At 38.6% G+C, this 24,903-nt stretch overlaps 1 protein-coding gene across 2 annotated transcripts; it reads right to left on the bottom strand.

Annotated features, from left to right (window-relative positions):
* Positions 1-353: 353 nt before the first annotated feature.
* Positions 354-24,903, bottom strand: LOC117923726 (high mobility group B protein 14). Of its 2 annotated transcripts, XM_034842156.1 has the most exons (7): positions 24,790-24,903; positions 24,264-24,476; positions 21,135-21,192; positions 20,991-21,035; positions 891-971; positions 723-774; positions 354-479 (listed from the first exon to the last, which is right to left on the bottom strand). In XM_034842156.1, the coding sequence occupies exons 1-6, from the start codon at positions 24,870-24,872 to the stop codon at positions 727-729; spliced, it is 528 nt and encodes a 175-aa protein (XP_034698047.1). In that variant the 5' UTR covers positions 24,873-24,903; the 3' UTR covers positions 354-479; positions 723-726. The 2 variants fall into 2 exon arrangements, with proteins under 2 accessions (XP_034698047.1, XP_034698046.1); XM_034842155.1 differs by lacking the exon at positions 354-479 and having other exon boundaries at positions 496-774.

Here is a 24,903-nt window from a genome sequence, read left to right as displayed (position 1 = left end):
AAAATATTTGAGAACACAAAATAGGTAGAGAACATTCAAAATTTGCAAACATATTTTTTGTTCTCAGAAATATTTAGAAATTTGTTTTTTAAAACTATTTTCAGAAACTATTTTTTGAACCGTCTTTGAAAACATTCCCAAATGGGGCAGTAGGTTCCCATGCAGTAGGCATGACTGATTTGTATTTGAATCAGAAAAAGAGCTGCATCATGTTTGAGCAAGCCATTAGTGGCTTCCAGCAAGAGTGAATTTCCCTCAACCTGATCCAACTCATTCTCATTAAGACTGTTGAAACAGCTGATATTAAGAAAAGGCAAAAGTAAAATCTCAACCCTGTGGTCCAGTCAGTTTAATAGGATTCTAGATTAATTTATCTTTACCCATTTGTAAAGTATCAAAACAACCACTCACAGGGACAGATTCTTCCAAGATCTTTCCTTCTTCCAAGATCCATCTTCATTTTTCACTAAAGCCTTCAACTGTATGAGAGGGATGCAACCAAAAATAGAGTTCATGTAAATGAACAAAATGTTAAATCTACATTGCTAATTTACTTATCACTGAAAAGGCAATTTTCCAAGTGGTGATTTACACAAAATGATACAGATGCAGCTAATCTAAACTAAAAGGTTAACAATTGCCCATGAAATAATGTACAATTTGTCGCCCAATTGTGTCTCAATGCCAGTGAAGCATAGTTTTTTCCAGATGAGATAATTTACCGTCCTACTCGTAAGCTTCCGAGTCCTCAATTTCTTCATCCTCTCCACTTTCCTGCAACAAAAATATTATTTCTTATAAAATGAAATAAAGCATGTCAACCATTCCACATTCCGGAACTCAGCTGACAACCAGGTTCCCAACCATGAAGAACACCAAAACAAGTTTACCTGTCTCTTGATATAATCTGCCATGGCTCTATCAAACTCTGCTCTCTTTTCAGTAGCTATATCGTAGTATTGAACCTTTTCCTATTAGACAGGACAGAACAGAAAAACACATAAAAACCCAATTTCTTTGCCTTTGTATGAATACACAAATGGGATACTTTCCAATGAAACAACCTTAGCTGGTTAAGAAAAAGCAAGCTATTGATCTTGTAAATCTAATATGAGATGATTCACAGAATATTTATATATTTTTTTTTTATAGGTAAAGATAAATATGTATAAATTATAATAGAAAAGGGTACACCATAGTACACAGGACCTATTATGCAAGGAGCATCAAAAGGAATGCCTCGTAAAAAGTACACAAAAAACACCCAAGACACTCAAGAAGACCCAACCCACTCTCCAAAAGTGAAGGCATTGAGTCTTCACTTACATACATGCTAACCCAAGCAGAAAGATTACATGGGAACGAAAGTTTTAACTTTTGATCATTTTGTTCCTCGTCTTCAAAAGCTTTTTTATTACACTCACGCTAAATTGTCCAAAAAATGTAAGAGGAGACGGCTTTACACCTTTTTCCTTTTCTTCCCTACAAAGGAGTCATGTCAGCTTAAAAGGTATCTTTTATCAAGGAAGGGATCATTTAATCTACATTGAATAAGGAGAACAAAATGTGCCAAAGAATCCTTGCTTTATAGCAATGAAGAAGAATGTGATAAATAGATTTCCCCTCCAATTTGCATAGATAGCATCTATTCACTAGTGATCTCCCTCTCTTTTAGAGATTGTCTAAAGTCAAACTTTTCTCCAACTTGCTTTCCATGCAAAAAAAAAAAGCTCACCTTGGATAGGACCAATGGGTTCCAGATAATGTTTGTTGGAAAAAGGGGCCACCCTCCCCACCTTCAAGGCTGCATAGAAAGATTTGACCGAATATAGTGCTTTTTTTGCTTCTTTCCAAATCACCTTGTCATTATCTTCCCTTCTAACCATCTTTCCTTACAACATTAAACAAAAGGTCTCAACAAGTTCCAACTCCCAACTCCCAATCATTAAAATACCTTGTGAAACACGGGGTCCAATGTCCCCCTCCTCCTAAGTCTTCCCACAAATCCGCCACCCAAGCTTCCTTTGACAAAGCCAATGCATGCAAAGAAGGAAATGAATTACACGAGTGCTCATCCGCACACCATCTTTTCTTCCAAAATTTAACACTTCTATCATTATCCACTTCAAATATTTATATAACATAAAAGGGTTTTTTTATTTTTTTTTAAAGAAAATAAAATGATAGCCATTCAGGAGTTTATGAGGCTAAACTAATGAGCGAACTGAAGGAACCAACACTAGAAGTCATGCAATCATGCTTGTACTTTTAAGCCAAGGTTCAATTTAAAAAAAAAAAAAACCTCCCTTTTTTTGTGTTGAACAGGCTTTTTGAAATGTTGAATCACTCTCCGAAACAATAATGTCAATAGACATTCCAATGACATAAATAACCAACAAACTCAGTATATTATAAGCCCAAACCTACTGTGTATGTGTATGCAAGGAAGGGAGTGAGTGAGAAACCCTTTCTTGCTTCCAAATTTGACCAGCTATTTTCAACCCAACTAAAAACCATCAGATTTCCAATAGATATTGGTTTTCCATATGAATGTTCTTAAGCCTACCAAGGGGGAAGTTGTCTTAACCAAGGATGAAAATATTGATTTTGACGGATATATCGATAACTCGATTTTACAGATATATCGAGATATATCGTGAAATATTGGTGAATATTTTTACACAAAATATTGGTAACATAAAAATTAATGAAAACTCATGAAAATATTAGGAAAAACTCAAAAAAAAATTTATACAAGTAAAAATAAACATTTTGAATTTTTTTTTTTTTTTTTTGAAAAAAATCGATATATATCATTTGTCATATTTGATAATAATATTCTTTGTGTTGATAAAAAAATATAAATTTTTATAAGGGTACATTCATTATTAAGTTGCATTATATATTATTTTACAATAATATTGTGATAACATGTCTAATTTTAAAATATATTATAATTAAAATTATGATCCATTTTAATTCAATTATATTCAATGATATGAAATAAATGATAATATATGTATAATTTTTTAATATTTATATTTTGATATTTAACAAATATATAGATTATATAATAAAACCTATTAAAAAATTATGGTTTTTTTTGTTAATAAATTAAATCAAATTTTAAAATAAAATAATTAGAATTAATTTATTTAATATGTATATATATACATACATACATAATATATATATATATATATATGTTGGTGCATATATATTAACAAGGAGCAAACGTGCTCCAATGGTTGCTAATGGTGCCACCTGAACCTTTTGTCCCAAGTACAATAAGCTTATTTTTAAGGTTTGACCACATTTGACCAATGGCAATGACTATTTGACCGAGTCAGTCCAATGTTGACCAAACTGACATAAGTTGAAAAATCGAGAAAAAAACCGATAATTATAGAAATATCACCAAAAAAATCCAAAATATAACTGAAAAATCATCATATCAATATTTCCCCACGATGTTTCACTTTGATGACAATCAAAATCCAATATTTTGATGAAATATCGCCAAAAAATCACAATTTTTCCATCCTTGGTCTTAATAATGGCCCATCTTATTAACAAATTACTATCGCGAGTTCTTGACTTTCAATCACCCATGAGTCAACTTTGTACGGTATATCCCTAATTTGTTGACCAAAGTTGTACAGCCCTCCTAGAATTTTTTATTGTATGGTCTTTGTTCCCATTCATGCTCACCAAAGAATAAAACTTGATCTTAGAGCCCTTTTTTTTTTATAGGTAAAGAAAAGTCATATATTAAGTATAGAGGAGACACCAAAAATAGTGCTCTCAAAGTATATAGGAAGTATACAAAAAAAAAAAACTTAAAGACTCAAACTAGAGGGGGAAGGAAAGAAGCAAAAAACATCACCTACCCTTACTTAGAGCCTAACCAATCAATGAAGCTTACAAGAGAAATAGAGCTCATATCTAAAGACACCCTAGACCAAGACCACAGATTACATACAAAAGAATTTTTCCATCTTTGGATCGATAACTCCTCATTGTCAAACGCTAACAAATCCTTTTCCTTTCACACTGTCCAAAATAAACATAAAGGGGTCATTTGCCAAGCCTTTTTACGAGCTTTACCCACACACAACCCATACCACCCAAGAAGAGTCTCCTTCACTGAACAAGAAAGAATCCAAGACACACCAAAGATGGAGAAAACAAGATTCCAAATAACCCAAGTCTTTGCACAGTGAAGAAGAAGGTGATCAACAGTCTCTACTTTAGAAAGGCAAAGAAAACATCTATTTGCCAAAAAGTCTCGATCCTAGAGCCCTTAAGCATGTATTTGTCCAAAAAGGAATATAAATGTTCTCATCCAACTTCTAAAATATTTTTCGTGCCTATAGATGTTGTCTTTCATGAAAGTTAGTCATTTTTTTTCAACCTCATCTTCAAGGAGAGCCATTTGCAAAAGATCATGAGTTTTTTTCCGAGTTTATATATCTCACACATTAAAAATTCTCCTAAGTGACTAAACAGGCGCCTATTCTTATCTTAAGCTCTCTTAGTCGTTCCCTGAGTCATCCTTAAGACTCACTCAAGCCCACCAACTTCAAACTCATGGTTCCTCAATTTGTTGGTCCCTGATTCTGTCATCCAATGGAGAGAGAGGGAGAGATATGTTCACCGCTTAAGGTTCACTCTAGGAGAATACCGTCCACTCTTGAACCTTTAAGTGTTACTCTAGTTATCAACTTGGACAAAGGTACTAAAACTTACGTCTAGTTCTAATATGTTTGATGATCTCATTTGCTATTATCATTAGAAAAGGTAAGAGACATTGTACTCAACGCTCTTTAACCATCTTTGTTTCATTTGATAACTTTTTGAATCTTAAAGAGCATTTGTTACCAAACTTAACTCCATTGACATACCCAAAACTGTTCAAGAGGTATTGGGAGATGAGAACTAAAGGAAAGCAGTGAATTGAAATAATAATAATAATAATAAAACCTAGGAGATTGTGGATCTTCCCGTTGGGAAGAATCATGTGGGGTGTAAGTGGGTGTTCTCAATAAAATATAAGTCAAATGGGACACTTGAGAGGTGTAAGGTGTAAGGCAAGATTGGTAGCTAAGAAATATATTTAAAATTTATGGGATAGGTTACCAAAAAACCTTTGCTCTGATGGCAAAGATGAATACTATTCGTACACTGTTATCCCTTGCTACTAACTTTAATTAGCCCTTGCAAAAGTTCCATGCAAATAATGCATTCCTCCATGGGAATTTAGAGGAGGTTTACATGGAGATACTACTTGATCTAGAAGAAAATTTCAAAGGAACAAGGTATGTTGAATTTAACTCCTAATGGTGATATTTTGTTTCAAAATTCTGGGAGGATGACACTTATGATTTATACAAATGTTAATGGGCAGGATTAATCACTAAAAGGAGCTCAACATCTAGCTATTGTACATTCTAGGGAGAGAATTTGATAACCTAGAGGAATAATAAATAGTTCCCAGTTGCTAGGTCAAGTGTCAAAGCAGAATTTCAAGCCATGGTGCATGGAATATATGAGCTTATTTAGATGAAAATTATTCTTAGTGATCTTAGAATTAGCAAGGACCTATAAAGCTCTATTGCAACAAGAAGTCGGCTATTAATATAGTCCACAATCCAGTTCAACATAACTGGACAAAGCACATTGAAGTTAATCGTCCTTTCATCAAGGAGAAACAGGATAGTGGGTTGGTATACATCCCCTATCTATCCTCAAAAAGATAGTCAGCCAACGTACTAACCAAGGAACTTGTGGCTAAACCATTCCAATCCATCACAAGCAAGCTAGGAATGAAGAACATTTATTCACTAGCATGAGAAGGTGTTAGTGAATCCATTTAGTAATCCTCAAATTATTTGCACTATGTAGGCTAGAATTTAATTTGGATTTTTTTTCTTTTTCTATACAATTGACTTGGCATTTCCTATAACAAGGGGCTAATTTTCACCTTTCATTAATGGCCAATTTAGTGGAGTAATTTTAACCCTATAATAGAATAATTTCCTTTTCGTTTTCCCATTGTAAACATTATAATAAGTTGTTAATATACCCAATGAATATACTAATGTTATTCAGAAATTATTCTCTATTTTCACCATCCATAATTTATAGCTTCACAAAACCTGATCCAATACATCCATTCAATCTAAATAGGCTAGGCAAGAGTCCAAAAATCATTTTCTTTTAATAAGGTATGCTTGCTACTAGAAGTTTAGAAGAGTTAAGGGAACCTAGGGAGTGCTGGATTATGCAGGGGTAGAAGGTGTGGGACAAGTTCAGGATGTTTTACTGGTGCTGGAAGCCAAAAAGAAATATTGGAACATTTTGGCCTTTGTGTAAAGTGGGTGCAAATGGGAGAGAAATGGTGCATTTATATCAATTATGAGTTATGAGAAACAATTACTAGTAGGTTAGTTACAAGAGATCAACTATTAAGCCAAGTATGAGGTTTCCCACTAAGAGAGAATATTGACAAGCACAGAACATGTAGGAACAACTATGAACTTGATCTTCCTATAATGCTTGAATTAAGGAATTAACTAAATTGACCAGAAATCATGCAACAAATATTGCATGTTGCAATAAAGGCATAGGCCAAAGAGTGTAACCAAAGGTGAAGGATGATCCTGAAGCAACAGGTTCAAACCAAGGTGCTTACCTAAGTGAACAATACATTAATTTTTCAAATACAATAATATTTGAAAAATATGGACCAATTTAATAGGCTGAGTAAATACAAATGCTTATACATATAGTTTTTGTTACATAGATAAATAATAGAGCAATTATTAAGGTCAGACATGGTTTAATATATACAAGTTAAAAGATTCCAGATGCTCATCCACTATTTATTATAAGTTCTGCTTTCCAACTGCTATAGATAGGTGTCTCATTTCAGCCAGACAGGTTGTATCTAATCACCACATAACTACCATAACAAGTAAACCCTACAACACATATGCTAATCACTGAAACCACATACATTTCCACAAAGTAACATGATCTTAAGGCCACAAGAATTAGAACATGTGTCCTATATCTTCATGGCTCTATCCCCTTTCCAGGCCAAGGGAAGATGGTGTGAACCAAAATCCCAACCTGTGGGTGAAAGATTGAGCTTCTGGACTGCCCAAAAGACACAAATGCTTAACTAGGCCCAAACACAAAGAAAGAATCTGCCAACTTCATTCCTCCAAGCTGAAGTAGCCAGCTCCATGACACAGCTCTGTACAAGTGTCACCTCTATCTCCATGGATCACCCTACACTGTTTTGTCTAGGAGCAGCACTCTGAAGCCAATATGCCTACTCGGGTGGAAGCAAATCTTGGGGATCCTGTATAAACATGGTGCACCTAAGCAACAGACCCAATCTTCCCATTGCCTAGTATTTGAAACTGGTAACAGGTCTTGACAGCAGCTAGATGTTCCCACTCAAACAATACACTTTACACATCAAAACCATCTTAGCATTTTGAAAAGGAGCAAGACCTCAAATTGTCCAAAGACATGTGTCAACTGTCAACAGCACATTAGTGACAACGATTCCACTTTGAGCCATAAAAAGGGGCTTTCCTCCGTTTATAAGAGATGAATGCAAAATCATCAGAGGGAATCTCAAGCTCCTTTTTTTTTATTGATAAACAACCAAACAAACTCACTCCTTGGGATCACTGCCAAATTCTCCAAAACCCTTCTATCTCTTCTCAAGCTGATTATCTCCCCATAGACTCAAACACCTCAATGGCCATGTGGCCAACCTCTTCTCCTACTTAAAACCATAAATCAAGCTAACTATTGAACTAATTCACAATCTTAAGAGTATCAACAAAGCATTAATCAAATAGCCAGTACTTTCTTGGATGATTTAAAGATTTTCAACAACATGGTCCAAAGTTTCAGAAAAGTCATATTTGGATCATTCCTCACTATCCCAATCCATTATTTCTGTTTCAGCACTCAATTGGCACTAAATCAAAGATGATTCAGCCAACTCAAATGACTGTGAATTATTACCAAAATGAGCAGCAAGTCGTCATACCATGATTTATCATTGGACGATGACGATGACTTTGAGCCTCCACATCATTCAAGGTGGAATTCGACTATGCATTTTTTGTACAAAAACTATTGTACTTGAAATAGTAGTTGTTTAAAATTTTTATCATCGACCAATCTATATGTGTGCTTTTGATTATTCAAACAATATTAAATTTAACAGATTTTTTTATTAATTTGTTGAATTCATCTAATTGTATTCATTTTCCAATAAATTTGCATTTTTTATTTTAAAAAATTGATTTTTTTTTTTTTTTTTTTTTTATAGGCAAACACACACAAAGCATATATTAGAATAGAGCACCTTGAGGCTGATCCAAAAGCATACAGGGAGTATACAAGAGGCGCCAAAGGGCACAAAAAAGAAGAGGAAATACAAAACCAGCCTCAACTAGCACCTAGCCAATCAAAAAAACTGAGTAAAGGAAGAGGACCATCATTTACAACCGACTTAGTCCACAACCAAAGGTTACATACAAAAGAATTTTTCAACCTATGAATCGAAAGCTCCTCATTATCAAAAGCAATCTTGTTTCTTTCCTTCCAAACCGCCCAAAAAATACACAAAGGGGCTGTCTTCCACACCTTTCTGCGCTTCTTGCCCAAGTTAAAGCCACACCAACCACTAAGGGTATCTCTAACCGAAAAAGGAAGGACCCAAGTAACACCAAAAAGAGCAAACAATAACTCCCATAACACTCTTGCCCTGGAGCACTGAATAAGAATATGATCAATTGACTCTTTTTCCTCACAGTAAAGGAAGCATCTGTTAGCTAGAAACCGACCCCTCTTTTTGAGTTAATCCAAAGTTAGCACCTTACCCCAAGAAGCTTCCCAAGCAAAGAAACACACTTTAGTAGGCACACAAGGACTCCAAATAATGCTATTAGGGAACTGAACAACTCTTCTTGAAGCTAGAGTACTATAAAGAGATTTAACTGAGAAAAACTCATCCTTAGTCTCTTTCCATAGCATTTTATCTTCCAAAAGAGGATTAAGCCTCCTACCCCGGATTGTCAAAAGTAATCTCTCCACCTCCTCCACCTCCCAGTCATTAAAGGGCCTAGAGAAGCTAGGACTCCAAACCCCTTCTTCTCCCGAATGATCCCACAACTCCTCTAACCAAGCCTCTTTATATGATGCAAAGGCATACAAAGAGGGAAAGAAGTTACAGAGAGTGAAGTTCCCACACCAATTATCTTTCCAAAATTTCACCCTTCTACCATTCCCCACAGAAAAGACCACTTTGTTTTGCAAAAGGGCACCTTCCTTCCTTATGTCCTTCCAAAAGCCTACTCCAATTCCCTCCCTAACATCTCTAGTATACCAACCCCCTTCCTCCTCCCCGAACTTCCTACTAATGACGCGCCTCCAAAGAGTCTCCCTTTCATTCACAAAGCGCTAGTTTCACTTACATAAAAGGGCCCTATTGAGAGTAGACAAATGTCTAACTCCCAAGCCACCCTTCATTTTGTCCAAACACACGGTATCCCATTTTACTATATGAGGCTTCCTCTCCAAAGCTCCACCTCCCCACAAAAAATCCCTTTGAATTTTTTTCAATCTTAAACTAACCACTCTAGGTATTCGTAGTAAAGACATCAAGTATATGGGCATACTTGACAAGGTGCTATGAATTAGAGTAATTCTCCCGCCTTCAGAGATAAATTGCCTTTTCCACATGGCAAGCCTTTTCCGAAATCTCTCTTCCACCCCATCCCAAACGGCCATGGACTTGTGATTCGCCCCCAAAGGGATCCCCAAGTAAGAAGTTGGCAGCCTTCCCACTTTACAACCAACCTCAAGAGCCAAAACCTCTAGATTCTCTACTCTCCCAACCGGCAAAATTTCGCTCTTATCCAAATTGATTCTCAAACCTGATATGGCTTCAAACCACATCAACAACCAGCTTAAATAAGCCATCTGATCTTGGGATGCATCACTAAAAACTAAAGTATCGTCGGCGAATAGCAAATGAGATACCAAAGCCCCGTCTCCAGTTCTTCCTTTTATCCTGCAGCCTGAAAGAAACCCCCCTCTCACTGCTCTAAGGATGAGCCTACTAAGGGCCTCCGTCCCAATCACAAAAGGATAGGGAGAAAGTGGATCCCCCTGACGCAAACCCCTTGAACTGTTGAAGAAACCTACTGAAGTGCCATTGATTAAAACAGAAAATGTTGCTATAGAAATGCACCAGGAAATCCAACCAGTCCACTTCTCCCCGAAACCCATTCTTTGCAATACCAACAACAAGAAATTCCAGTTTAAGTGATCGTAAGCCTTCTCTATATCCAGCTTGCACAACACCCCACTCTCATTTCTCTTCAGCATCGAGTCTATTGCCTCATTGGCAATTAGGGCAGTATCAAGAATTTGTCTTCCTTCAACGAAAGCATTTTGAGTTGAAGACACCACCTTTCCCACAACCTTCTTAAACCTATTAGCTAACACTTTTGCCAACAGTTTATACAACCCCCCTACCAAACTAATCGGTACGAAATCTCTAAGGTCCTCCGCACCCGCCTTTTTAGGGATAAGAACCAGGAAAGTTGAATTCAGACTCCTTACAGATCTGACATGCTTGTGGAAATCCTTCAAAAAGCCCATAACCTCTTCTTTCGCAAAATCCCAGCTAAACTGCCAAAAGCTAAGAGAGAAACCGTCTGGACCAAGCGCCTTGTCCCCGTTCAGATCTGAGAGGGCAGAGAAGACCTCTTCCTCTGTAAAAGCCTCCTCCAATCTAGCTGCATCCTCACCATCAATCCTATTAAAATCCAACCCTTCCATAGATGGAAGAACCCTTCCATACTGGTTCTTGAAGGCTCCAACCACACCCCCCTTAATTTCCTACTCTTCTGTTAACCAGGTTCCATTAATCTTTATCTTAGACAAACAATTTCTCCTTGTATGGGAGTTGGCCATCTTATGAAAGAAACCAGTATTTCTGTCACCCTCCCTCAGCCACACTTCTCTTGATTTTTGCCTCCAAGAAATCTCCTCCATAAGAGCCCATTTCTCATAATCCCCCTTTGCTTCCTTTCTAGCTTCCAGCTCCTCCATAGATAAAAGACGCATCTTCTACTGAGAATCCCAGAAAGCCACTTTGTCCAAGGTCAATCTCTTATTCACTCCCACCTTCCCAAAAACATCCTTGTTCCAAATTTTTAAGATGGCCTTCAAAGCCTTCAATTTCTCTGCAAGGATGAAACTAAAGGATCCACTGAAACTTAAACCTTGCCACCACCCTTCAACAGATCCTTAAATCCCTCCTCCTTAAGCCACATGTTTTCAAACTGGAAGGGGACAGCACCCCCCCCCCCCCCCAATCATCCAATAGGATGGGAAAGTGATTTGACATCGGCCTAGAAAGAGTACTCTGCACCACCCCATTAAAATGGCCCTCCCAGTCCTCCGACACCAAAAAACAATCAAGTCTTGACATGGTTTGACTGTTCAACCCTCCACTCCAGGTAAACAGACCCCCCTGAAGAGGGAGATCCCTCAAGTCCAGGTCATCGATCACCTCCGAGAATCTTCTCATTGAAGAAGACACCCTCCCTCCTCTTCTACGCTCATTCGGAAACCTGATCGTATTAAAATTTCTTCCAATACACCATAGGTCATTCCAAAGCCCACGGATGGCCCCTAATTCTTCCCAAAAAAATTCTCTATATCTTCTCAAAGTAGGACCATACACTCCTGAAAAAGTCCATCTGAATCCATCTTCACAATTCTTGAAACGACAAGAAATGGAAAAAAGACCCACCTCCATCCCCATTAGCTCTAACACTCTATTATCCCAGAAAACTACCACCTCTCCAGCTGCACCCCTAGCATTCAAAGCTCCCCACTCCAAAAATCTCCCCATACCTAGGCTTCGCACCACCCCTAAAGACATCTCAATCATTTTAGTCTCCTGAAGGCAAAGTAAATCCACTTTTTGGGATCTAATTAAGGCTTTAATTAATTTCCTCTTATTTCAGTCATTCACCCCTCGAACATTCCAAGATAAAATCTTAATCTTCATTTAAAACACAAAGCTCTGTCCCCTCCTCTTCTGTCCGACCCTTTCTTTCTGCTCTCTCCATCATAATTAATCGAACATTCTAACCTTTTTACTTCCCGATCAAACCTAGTCAGTCCTAGAGTTCCCTTTTTCTTGCCTTGATCTCTTTTGATTTTCAATCTTAGCAGCAATTTTAGGATTTTCCCTTCAATGCCTTCTGTCGAGAACCGCAATTACTACCAAGAACCTCCCTTTCTTGCATTTCCTCAACAGCTTCCTATTTATTACCTTAGATTTTTCCTCCTCTGAGTCCATCACCCATGGACTACCATCATTCAACACTGTGCACAACGAAGCTTGAAAACCAACACCTTCAACAGTCTCTTCCAATCCCGAAGGGCCCCTCACCACCAAAGCCCGATCACACCCAAAAGAAGGAGTAGAAGAGAAGATGTCCCGAACCCCTCCAAAGTCAATGAGATATGGCTCGTACCTGGATGCCTCGGCTGTCAACGCTTCGTCAATTATCAGCACTCTAGCTTTCGTCGGAAGAGCCTCTGAAACCCTCCAATCCCCTCCGTGACAGCAAGCGACCCCCGCATCCTCTCTAACACGAGCACGCGAAGCCTCCTCTGTAGCCCTAGCTTCCATCTCCGCTACCTCAGAAAGGGAATGAGCCCTAACTCCTTTTATCCCCTCTATCGCATGTCCAAAGCCCATTCCGGACATACCCTCACAGCCCACAAACGAGCCCTTAATGTAAAAGGGCCTCTCTTCACAACCCAACTGCCAACCTTTTAACATAATAGGCCTTGATTCCACCGGCCCTTGCAACTGGGCTACCTCACAGGCTGTCTTATAACTTCCCTCCCCAATCCCGCTTCTAAACTGGGCCTCCCCAAGAACAGGCCCAACTTTAAGAACTTCGGGCCCCAAACCAAATCCACCCCCTTTGACCACTTTTCCTGCACCTTGACTCCTATTCCCTAGCCTATCTTCTCCAACAGTCACCTCCATACCAGGCCCCCTTACAGTGGGGTCAGAGGAGAAAACTGTAGCTCCTTTTGAAGAGCTTCCACAGGACAGCTCACCCTGTACTCCAGCCTACATCATGGGTTGTGCCTCCTTTTCCAACACTCTTCCTCTGCACACGGCACGTGATCCACTCCCTGCTTCTTCTTCATCCTCTGTATCACCCTTCCCATAAACACTTCCCGCCGACACCACCTGAGAAAACCAAGGCGGGGTTTCCCACCACAACTAGACTAAAAAACACCCCGACCCCACCACTAACTGGACTGAGGTAGGTAAATCCCTGCCGACCACCTTCACCAACAATCTAGCCCATTGCAATTCAGCCATAAAACCCGTATTTTCATCCACTACAATGAGACCACCACAGCCATCACCTATCAATTTAAACAGTTCGCGGCTCCATAGATGAAGAGGAAGACCCGCCACTCTCACCCAAGCCTTTTTAGCATTGGCTCCATTACAAAAACACCCCACCTCTGGGTGCCATTTTTCTAAAAATAAGACATTGTCTTTCACCCTTCTCTTCCCTCTTAACAAAACACGCTCGGCTTCACTTAACAATTCAAACTCAAATAGCAAAAGCCCTCTTCCCAAAACAACTATGTTCAACTTTCCTTTGAGGCGCAACAAAGTACACACGATGTATATTGATAAGGCCAAAAGGCAAGCAAGAGAAGAAAAGAGAAAAACAAATACCCACCACCCTAACAACAACCAACCCCTAAGAAGATGAGGAAGCCCTTAACAGGAAGACCTAAACAAGATAAAAATAGCCCACTCAACCCCAACAAAGAAACCCCTTCCGAGGGCCAAAAATGAAGGTGTCTAACTACGACCCTGAACCATTCCAACCTAGCATCCCTCTCCCCTTTCCCTGTAGTAGACGGTAGGACACTGTAGTTGATTGAGCACTCTTAACTTCAGGATCTCCCTCTCAAACCAAGATGAAGCTAGGGGTTTACGCTTTCCCCCTAACACCTTAACTCCATGCCCTTTTCTTGATTACAATTTCCTAAGAATAGAACAAAGCTCCTTCTCATAGCCTGCAATTGGCATCCCCAAACAATTATGAGCTTGACAAAGCTACTAGGAAGGCTAGCAAATTCCACCCCCCGTCCCCAACCACCTCCCAAGTCCTTAGGAGAAACCACCTCTTCAGCTTTGACCTCCAAGCCCTTACTTGAAGGCCCCATACTTGTCCTTTAAAGTTCCAGCAAAGTGCCATCTTGTAGCATCAAGGGTTGTCATACAAAATCATAAATTAAATAGAAGAAAAATATAATTTTTGCTTAAGGGAAATCTAAGAATGGAATAAGGAAGAAAAATATACATTTTTCTTAAGGGAAATCTAAGAATGTAAGAAAGAGGGTGATTTTTTGCTCTCTCTTTTCTTTTTGGCCTTGTTGCCTTGTATACATCATGTATACTTTTAGGTGTACTTCTTTAGGCTTTCTTTATACAATTACTTTTACTTATCAAAAAAAGGGAAGCCAACAACTTGGATGTTAAGATAGTGTCCAAGTCCCAAAATGCATTTGTGGAGGGAAGGCAAATCCTCGATGCCTCACTGATTGCGAATGAGGCGATTCATTCGATGCAGAAAAGTGGGGGAGGTGGCATCCTTTGTAAGCTGAATATTGAGAAGGCATATGACCATGTAAATTAGAGTTTTCTTCTTTGGTTGATGGAAATGATGGGTTTTGGAGCTAAGTGGATTAGTAGGATTTAGTGGTGTATTGGTATTGCCAGTTTCTCTGTCCTTATTAATGGAACTCCCTCAGGATTCTTCCAAAGTTCTCAGGGATTGAGACAGGGGGATCCTTTATCCCCCTACCTGTTCGTGATTGTCATGGAGGCTCTCAGTTGTTTGTTCAAGAGAGCGAAGGAGGGGGGGTTTTTGTCAAGGTGGCAACTTAGTGATAGAGGAGGTGCGGGAGTGGAGATCACTCACTTGTTGTTCGCGGATGACACTTTAGTATTTTGTGAGCCTTCCATTGATCAGGTGTCCTACTTGAGTTGGCTCCTCATGTGGTTCGAAGCCATGTCAGGGTTGAAGGTGAATTTGGACAAAAGTGAGATCATCGCAGTGGGAAGAGTGGAGAATGTAGAGGAATTGGCCCTTGAGTTTGGTTGCAAGGTTAGCAAGTTCCCATCTTCTTATTTGGGACTTCCTTTGGGTGCTCGTTATAAGGAGGTGGCAATTTGGGATGGGGTTGAGGAAAGGCTGAGGAAGAGGCTTTCCTTTTGGAAAAGGCAGTATATCTCCAAGGGAGGCAGAATGACCTTAATCCGGAGCATTCTGTCCAGTATGCTTATCTACTGTATGTCCTTGTTTCATATGCCAAGGAGTGTGAGTTTGAGATTGGAGCGGATCCAAAGGGACTTTCTTTGGGGTGGTGGGGCCCTGGAGAGGAAGCCCCATTTAGTGGAATGGTCTATTGTTTGCTCAGATAAACGAAAGGGTGGTTTGGGTGTGAGGAACTTGGCGTTGCTGAATAAGGCACTCCTATGTAAGTGGAGCTGATGTTTTGCGGTGGAAAAGGAAGCTTTGTGGAGGCAAGTTAAATGTGCAAAGTATGGGGAAGAAGAGGGTGGTTGGAGGTCCCGTGTTGTGAGAGGTAGTTTTGGGGTTGGTTTGTGGAAAGCTATTAGGAGAGGTGGGGATGTGTTAGGCGACAATTTGGTTTATTCTGTGGGAAATGGTAGGAGGGTTAGATTTTGAAAGGACAAATGGTGTAGAGATGACCCTTTGTGTACTCCTTTTCCCTCTTTATTTGCTATATCATCGGCTAAGGAGGCTTCGGTGGCAGATGTGTGGAGCCATTTTGGAGGGGGAGTGTGGGCTCCTAGGTTCTCAAGGCGGCTTAACGATTGGGAAGTGTTCAATGTGGAGCATTTTCTATTAAGGTTGCAAGGGAGGAGGGCTTGTAGTGATGTGGAAGATCAAGTAATTTGGACTAAGGCAAAGGACGGAAGATTTTCTGTTAAGTCTCTTTACAAGGAGTTGGAACCAGAAAGACTAACGGATTTTTTTTTATTTTTTTTATTTTGATAGGAAACAACAAAGGAATATATTAATAGAAAAAAGAAGTACAAGAGAAGGATGAGGAATCCTCCCACCAAAGAAAACTAGTCTACAAGAAACCGAAAACAAGAAAATACATTGTAATAATGAACAACTTCTCTAGGCTAAACCAACCAATCGGAATTACACGTCGCTAACCAATCAAGTTGTAACACAATAAGGGGGGTTCCCTTAAAAACCTTAGAACAAAAAGCCCAAAGAGAAGCAAGGAAAAATAGAATCCCAAAGATTCTCTAAATTCCTTGCTTTATCCTCAAAAATTCTCGCATTTCTCTCCCGCCACACAACCCAAATTAAAGTTATGCACGCAGCTTGCCATAAAACTATCCCTCTCCTCGATAAACCAAAGCCACTGTAAGTGATGGATAGCATGTCGGAAATGCTCCTCAGGGGAACCCAATCCATCTTAGATAACTGAAATAATTTGTGTCATAACCCCAATGTCAAAGAACAATGTAGGAAAAGATGATCTGCTGATTCTCCATACCTCATGCACAACTTACAAATATCAGGACTAAGAGCTTTGTGAGGTCTTTTTAATTGTAGCAAGTCATTAGTATTTACCTTCTTGTGTGCCACCAACCAGACAAAGGACTTAACCTTGAAAGGGACTTGAGAATTCCAAACGAACTTAGTAGGGAAAACTGGAGGAGAATCAGAGCAATGAGATAAGGCACGAAAGAAAGACTTGACTGTAAAAAGCCTTGAAGAAGATAAAGACCAAGATCTCGCATCTGGAACCGAAAATGTCAAATGCAAACAATCAAGTGATAGCATGAGACCTTCTAAATCTTCTATCTCAAGATCAGATAGGTCGCGGCAAAAGTTAAAGTTCCAAGAGAAGGGACGAGTAGATCCGAGAATTGAAGAAATGGGAATATTTTTATCCGTGACTACTCTAAATAGTTTTGGATATTGGGAACCCAAAGATTGATCCCCTCACCACAAGTCTTCCCAGAACCGAATTCTATCCCCATTTCTACCACAAACCGAGTAAACTTGGAAAACTCCTGAAAGACTTGTGCAATAGCCTTCCAAGGACAGTGATGTGACCATCTGACTATTGTGTTGGCATCCCATTCATTAGAGTGTGATCCGTAAATACTTAAAATAACCTTATGCCATAGAGCTGAACCCTCCCTAGGGTACCTCCACAACCATTTCCCTCAGAGTGCGACATTCCTTAGAGCTATTTTCCCAAATCCCAAATCCCCTATTGCCTTCAACTTACAAACTACATCCCAACTAACAAGATGATCTCTTTTTCCTTCCCCAACCCCTGACCATAAAAAATCCCTTTGCAATCTCTCAATCTTTGCAACCACTAAAGCGGGTATCTTAAACAAGGAAAGGAAGTAACAAGGCATGTGGGTGAAGCAAGATTGGATAAGAGTTATCCTACCTCCAAAAGATAGAAAAGCCTTTTGCCACCCATCTAATCTTTTCGAGATCCTCTCAATCACAAGATCCCAAAAGCCACAAGTCTTGGGATTCCATCCCAAAGGAAGACCCAAGTAGGGAATATGCCATCCAGAAGCCTTGCAATCTAGCAATTCGGCCAACCTAGAAAGATGATTCTGATCAAGATTGATGCCATAAATGTTACTCTTGTCAAGATTAACCTTAAGCCCAGAAATTTGCCCAAACACTAGCAATAAACTCTTAAGAGTCTACAAATCTTCCTCACTGGTATTAGAAAAGAATATGGTATCATCTGTGAATTGCAAATGGGACACTCTTGTACTATTCTGACCCAACCTGAAACCCTCTAACAAATTTCTTTCCTCTGCTCTCAACAACATCCTGCTCAGTACATCTGCTACTAAAGTAAACAAAAAGGGGGATAAAGGATCGCCTTGTCTTAAGCCTCTAGATGCCTTGACCCACCCTTTAGCGTTTCCATTCACTAAGACTGCAAAAGATACCGTGGACAAACAGCTTCTCATCCATTTCCTCCATCTAGGACTAAACCCCTTCTTCTCCAACACATGATCCAAAAAATCCCAACCCACATGATCATAAGCCTTTTCAAAGTCGATTTTGAGAACGTCTCCTTCCTCCCCTGAACGTCTTTTCTCATCCACTATCTCATTGGCTATGAGAACTGCATCCAATATTTGTCTCCCTTGAACAAAAGCACCTTGAGTAGAATGAATAGGTTCGTGTAATACCCCTCTTAGACGTCCTGATAACACTTTGGCTATTATCTTGTAAAGACTAGTGATCAAACTAATAGGTCTAAAGTCTGAGATTTTCTTTGTCATGCTTTTTTTGGGCAACAGAACTATAAAGGAGGCATTAGTGCTTTGATTGATGATCCCGCTACTGTGAAACTCTGCAAACACTCTCACTAAATCCTCCTTGATCACATCCCAACAATCTTGAAACACTGCAATGGTAAAGCCATCAGGACCCGGCGCTTTATCCCTATTCAACTGAAAAATGGCCTTATGAATCTCTTCTTCAGTAAAAGGGGAGTCCAATCTAGACTAGGGGATTTTCTTGCAAGAGTTATTTGGAATTCTTTAGTGCCTCCGAGGGTAAGTTTTTTTGTTTGGGAGGCTACGTGGAAAAAGGCCTTAACCGTGGATCATATTCAGAAAAGAGGGTTCTCCTTGGCTAACAGATGCTACTTGTGTTTGGTAGAGGAAGAGTCTATTGATCACATCCTCTTGCATTGTGGGCTAGCCAAAAGTTTATGGAGCTTACTTTTTTCCCTCTTTGGGGTTTCATGGGTGCTCCCCTCTTCAGTTAGAAAGGCGTTATTGGGATGATTTGGGCCTTGTGTGGGAAAGGAAAGGAAGAAAGTGTGGTTTTCAGCTTCCTTGTGCCTTTTTTGGATTGTTTGGAAGGAAAGAAACAGTAGGGCGTTTGAAAACGAGGAACATTCGATTCATGGGTGTAAATCGTTTTTCCTTTGTAATCTATGGGCCTGGGACTAGGGGGTTATTTGGCTCTTGTCCCCCTTTCGTTGTAGATTTTGTAGATTGGTTAGGCCCTGGTTAAGGGTTCTTTTCTCTTTCCTTTGTATACTACCTTTGTATACTACCTGTATACTCTGGGGTGCTTCTTTGATGTGTCTCTTTTCTTTTAATATATTTCTCTTTATTCATAAAAAAAAAAAAAGAGGTCAATGCAAAACAAGAAAAATAAGGTCTTTTAACCAAGGAAGATCGAGGACATTGAAGATTAAAAGGGAAATCAAGTGGTTTACCTGAATTTACAAAATCAATTCAACACAAAAATATAGGGTCTTTTTGTAATCTTTCAACTTAGGTTAGCATGTACAAGTGAAGGCTCAATGCCTTTGGTTGCTTTTTGTAGATTGCAGGAGGTCTTGTTGAGAGTCAAGGTGGTTCTTTGTGTCCTCTCTTTCGAGGCCTTCCTTTATGTGCTCCTTGTATACATCCGATGTTGTGTACTTTTCCTACTCTTAATTTATATATACCTATCTTTACCTAAAAAAAAATATATTAAATTATGGTATTGGATGATGATGATGGAGCATAAAAGGGCAAATCAAATAGGGAAATAAAAGATTTGAGGGTTTGTATCAAGGAGGACAAACAAAATAAATGGAAGGAATTATACAATATTAGAGTAGTTTCAGGAAAGACTCATTGAGGTCTATCTTAAATTGGTTGGAGTTTGAGACAAACAATCAGTTACAAAACCATTTTTGGATTAGAAGAGCACTAGGAAATGGAGGCATATTATTGTGTATGGAGGGAGCAGGGGGTGATTTAGAATCCAAGCTTCATTAAAAAGATGAAATTCAAGCCTAGGAAACAAAGAAAATGCTTCCTCTTTCATGGAACAACTGTATAAGAATGGGAACAATCAATATAGAGATGATTTTCAATGAAAAATTGTCCTTGGATAATAATTTCTCCAAAATCCTTTCACGGAGCCATAGATAGGTCAGGGATGAGAGTAACTTTCAAAGAAAATCTGGGGTTTGGCTCCCACAATGGCAACATTCTTCATGTGAATGGAAGCTCAGAGAAGGATTCTAACCATAGACCAATTTATGGGGAGGGCAGGAACATTCCAAATTGATGACGTGTAAGGGGAATGGAAAAGTGCAATAACCTTCCTGCGCTTTGTTCAATGACTAGGGACCTCTGGGCTTTGATCTGCATTCTATTTGATGTAGTTGTTTTCTTCCATGTTCTCTATTAGGCAAGCCCTAGTTGATTTGCATGGGAAGTTTGTAGTAGAAGGAAAATGTGTAGGACAGCTGCTCTGTGCTTAGCATGATGCATTTGAAGTAATAGGAGAACATTCAAGGAGGTTTAAGAGCCAGTTTGAAAATTATAAGAGAACAAACTCAGTCTTTATTGCTTGATAGAAGAATCTGGCTCAAATAGCAGAAATCCTTCTTCCAGCTCACTGAGAAATTGTGGGACATGGCTGGGTGCTCTGCTGGTGATTTTCTTCTTGACAGTTTCTTTCCTTGTTTATGCCTAGTGTCATTTTTACAGGACATGGCTAAGTAGGTCTGGTGCCCTTTTTATACATGATAATTTCACCAGATGAATTTTTGTCATTTTCGCTTTTTTGGAAAAAAAAAAAAAAAACTAATATAAATAATGAAATTCAACCAATGCAATCCAAACTAATGAAATTCAACCAAGGTAATTAATAACCAACAAGTGGAGCAAAACCACCTAAAATGAATCTTGATTTCACTCTAAATGATGACACTAAGATTTGATTAACAAACCTGAAATAATATAAATAATTCATGCTAAGCTTGATTAGTGTACAAACCTCATATGTCATTGTTTTCCATTTCTCTCCACATGCCTTGCCAATCTGAAACATGCAGGTGATGCAAATTTCATGTGCCCAGAAAAGGGAAAGAAAAAAGATAAGGGAAAAGGAAGTCTCTTAGAAAATTTATCGCCCACATACATCACGCATTGACTTGACATCTGGATTCTGTTCCTGAAACTCCTTGCGAAAATCCTCCCTTGAGAATCAAAATAAGATGGAGTAAGACTCTAAAATTCACATGGAATTACATTTTTACACAAATGAGAACACTTATTCTGAACCTTACTAATATGATGTTTCAACAGAAATAATGTCAATAATTTTCTAAAATTCATGAGAGAGAGGCAGGACAAATAAGGAGATTTGGATAACTTCTTGCAAAGACAGACACACACAACCCCACCCCCCCCCCCCCCCCCCCCCCACAACCTTTTTTCTCTTCCCCCCTTCTCTCTCTCTTTTCAATAATTAGATGTTTAATCAATAGATCAAAATTTTGGTTGGTGAACGTTCTATGGACAAGGGGAAGAATAATGGAAACTATTTGCCTTCTCCATCACTTCATCTTCTGCATTAAGCATTCTTCTGACCCACAATATTGCCAATTTTCAAGATTTCCAAGGAAAGTGGCCTAGTTCTTCCTGAATCCATTTTCCTTCCAGGGAGTGTCACTAACATTCAAATTTTTCCAGATTCAGTGGCTTAAGAGGGTAATATTTCTATAGTTTTTTTATTTATTTATTTATTTGATAAGTGAGGGCAATGTTTGTATAGTGAACACCAAGAAAACTAAGGCCTAACTCCACCTTAGACCAGCCCCCTCCTGTCAACTTTACATATCCCCAGCCCCATAGGTGAAACAAAGAGGAACTTATCTTTAACAGAATTAGGAGCATTAAAGCATTTTTGGTCTCTATGAACCTGAGGCCTGAAGGTTCTATAGGATCTTTTAAACCAAATGGCGGGTTTAGGAAATCCAAAGGCAATTAAGTAGAAAGTGAGAAATGAGTATAAGTGCAGACCATATCAGATGCTTGGGCTTTTAGTTGTTTTGAAGATCATTACCTAGAATTTTGGAAGGTTGAGCTCTAGGAAGAAGAGAAGGCTGTATGGAAAGTCCTTGGTAATGCTCCCCAGATGTGGCAATGCTCCAAGGAACCAAAATAGAGCTTATTTATAAGGAATTTTGAAGCTAAATAAGGTTCATCTTTTCACTTCTCTTTGGATCTTAATTACCAAAGAGTTTGCTAGGATTTCCCTAAGTATCATTAGGTAGGTATAGGCTCAGTTTACTCAGGGAACCATAAAAAATAAAAAATTTAAAAAAAAAAAATAGTACTAGCAATGTTCTAAAATGCTAAAGGTAGTCTTAAGGTGTTTTGCACAAATGAAGCAAGATGTAATCCTCAACTTAAACAAATATGTATAATAAAAAAGGTTATCAAAGAATCAGAAAAATCCTCATAAAGTTACTAGAAAATTGAATGCTGAAAAAGGCATAAACTCTATAGTGATAAAATTAATTATTTGTCATTGTTAATAGTTTCTAATTTGGTTTGTTTTCTCTCCTCTAAAATTTGGCCTATGGTTTCATCAAATAATTTCAACATTACTTTCACTATTACTAGTAAGATCCTCTAAGGAATATATTCATATCCAGTCATATTATCCTCCCTATCAGTGTTAAAATCCATCCATTCTTCTTCTTTATCCACTAATTGGGTATTTTTTCTTACTATCAATAGAAATATAATGATTGTAAACGAGACAACCACTAGGATAGTCAACAATTCCCCTATTCTTTCTTCTTAATTTCTCTTTTTCCCTTCCATTTAAAAGATTAATTGGAAGTCAACTAAACCCTTACTTCGCAAAAGGTTTAACTAAGTTGAGACCCTATACAAGGCTCATGACCTATATCAAAAGCCAACAAAAGCATAGATGATAATAGACCCTATTACAACTCATTGAATATTAAAGATTAAACCTCTTATAAAATATATACCAAAAGCTCATAAAGATCAAAAACCCTTTGGATATTTGACGCTAAATAGCCTCCAAAGATGTAAACCTTGACGCGGAGAGGCTTAAGCCTCGATTACTCGAAGGCTAATTCATAGAGCCTCGCCTTGAGGCTCACCTCAAGGCATAAGCCTCAATAGCCTTTTAAAACACTTATTATCGGCCATTGGGATCAAACTATTACACCACCCCCAAACCCACTTAGTTACAAGGAGATCTTAAGCTTAAATTTTATGGCGTTATTCAGAAAACTTGGGCCCAATGGATATAGGGGGAGACTATTAGAGACTTTTTTTAGGGGACACAAGCTACACTTCTTCTCTAGATGACCACGGAATGGACTAGAAAGTGACTGGCTGAGAATTTTGCATTATAAGAGGGCTGAAGAGAAGCCACTACCATGGGGATTAATAATCTTCTTGTTGAATGGTACTATTTAATGGTTGTTCATTGACCCACCATGGGTAGTAGAGATCATAATTATTCAATCATCATTCATTGGGCCTAGCACAGGTCATTTGCATTACGATACAAACATTGGAGGAAGAACCTATATACATCCTGAGATGTGGATGCCTCTTCCATTGGGGCGGTAATATAGGCTAAGAGGCAAAAAAGGTTGCCTAAGAGGATTGCTGGGACCCTTTAAGGTTTTCCCTCTTGAGTTGTAGCAAAGCTGGTGGTTGGGTATCTTTTTTTTGATAGGAAACGACAAAGAGATATGATGATAGAAGGTGGTTGGGTATCTTAGCATTAGCAATGGGAGATATTTAACAAACAAGAAGTGTCAAGATAATTCCCTGAATTATACTAAATGGGCAACAGTGGAATGGTCCTAGATAGATATCTCCAGTGAAGAAATAACCTCAGAAAATACTTCTAACTCAATCAACCTATAATTTGGGTATTAACACATGCCTTATTTTATAATAGAAACCTAGCTTTGCAAGTTTTAACCCTCCATTAATTACTCTCATCTTTTAGGATTTACAAGTGTTTGATGAGTCTCTTCTCATTAGCATCTTTCAAACCCTATTCTTTTCATATCCGCCCTTGAATTTTATGGTTTCCACTATAGCCACAATACAAATCCATTTTCATAAAGTCTACAAATTAATAACAATGCTACTAGTTTGCGAATCCATTACAAATTGAACTTTCTCCCTCCAAACTATACAATGATAAATAAAGAAAGGGACCAAAAAAATTTAGATGTTAAAAGCGATTCCACGAATGGAAACTTACAAGAAGTAGAAGAACGCAGTGGGCGGTTTCTTTGGTTTCTTGGGGTCTACTCTCTGGGATCTCTTCTTCGTCTTCGCTTTGGCCTTATTTGCTGATCTAGGTTTCTTCTCTTTCTCACTAACTCTACTCTCCATGACCGCCCTCTTAATCTTCTCGGTTGATCTTACCCTCAGCACCATCCTCTCCGTTGATGTTACTCTCAACGCCATCTTCCTGGACATTTACAAGAAACTCGTCGTTTGGTTTCCTAGAAAACGCAAGAAATTTAAAATAAAAGCAACATTTTGAGGCGAGAAGGTATAAAACCCAATTGAAACAAGCTTGAAGCTTTCTTTTTTCCTTTAGGAAAACCCAAAAAAAAAATAATAATAATAATAATAATAATAAAAAATCATATGACTCATAATCTCTTCTCTTCCCTTTTCTTCTCCGTTCCATGAGTTTCAGAGTAACAGAACTGTGGCAGAAGAAAAAATTAAGGGAGAAAAATGTGTGAAAGCAAAGCGAGAATAGAGAAGCCGATTACTCTTTGGTCATTGTATTAGGGTTTGTAGCAGGAGATGAGACTGAAGAAGAAGCTGGGGAGCGTTTCTTAGCTTTCTTCACCATTTTTGGTGTTGGCTGTTCGCACTCTGACCCG

This window comes from Vitis riparia, chromosome 10 (assembly GCF_004353265.1).
Source record: "Vitis riparia cultivar Riparia Gloire de Montpellier isolate 1030 chromosome 10, EGFV_Vit.rip_1.0, whole genome shotgun sequence".
Classification (NCBI taxonomy): Eukaryota; Viridiplantae; Streptophyta; class Magnoliopsida; order Vitales; family Vitaceae; genus Vitis; species Vitis riparia.
This window is presented reverse-complemented; position numbering and strand designations above follow the sequence as displayed.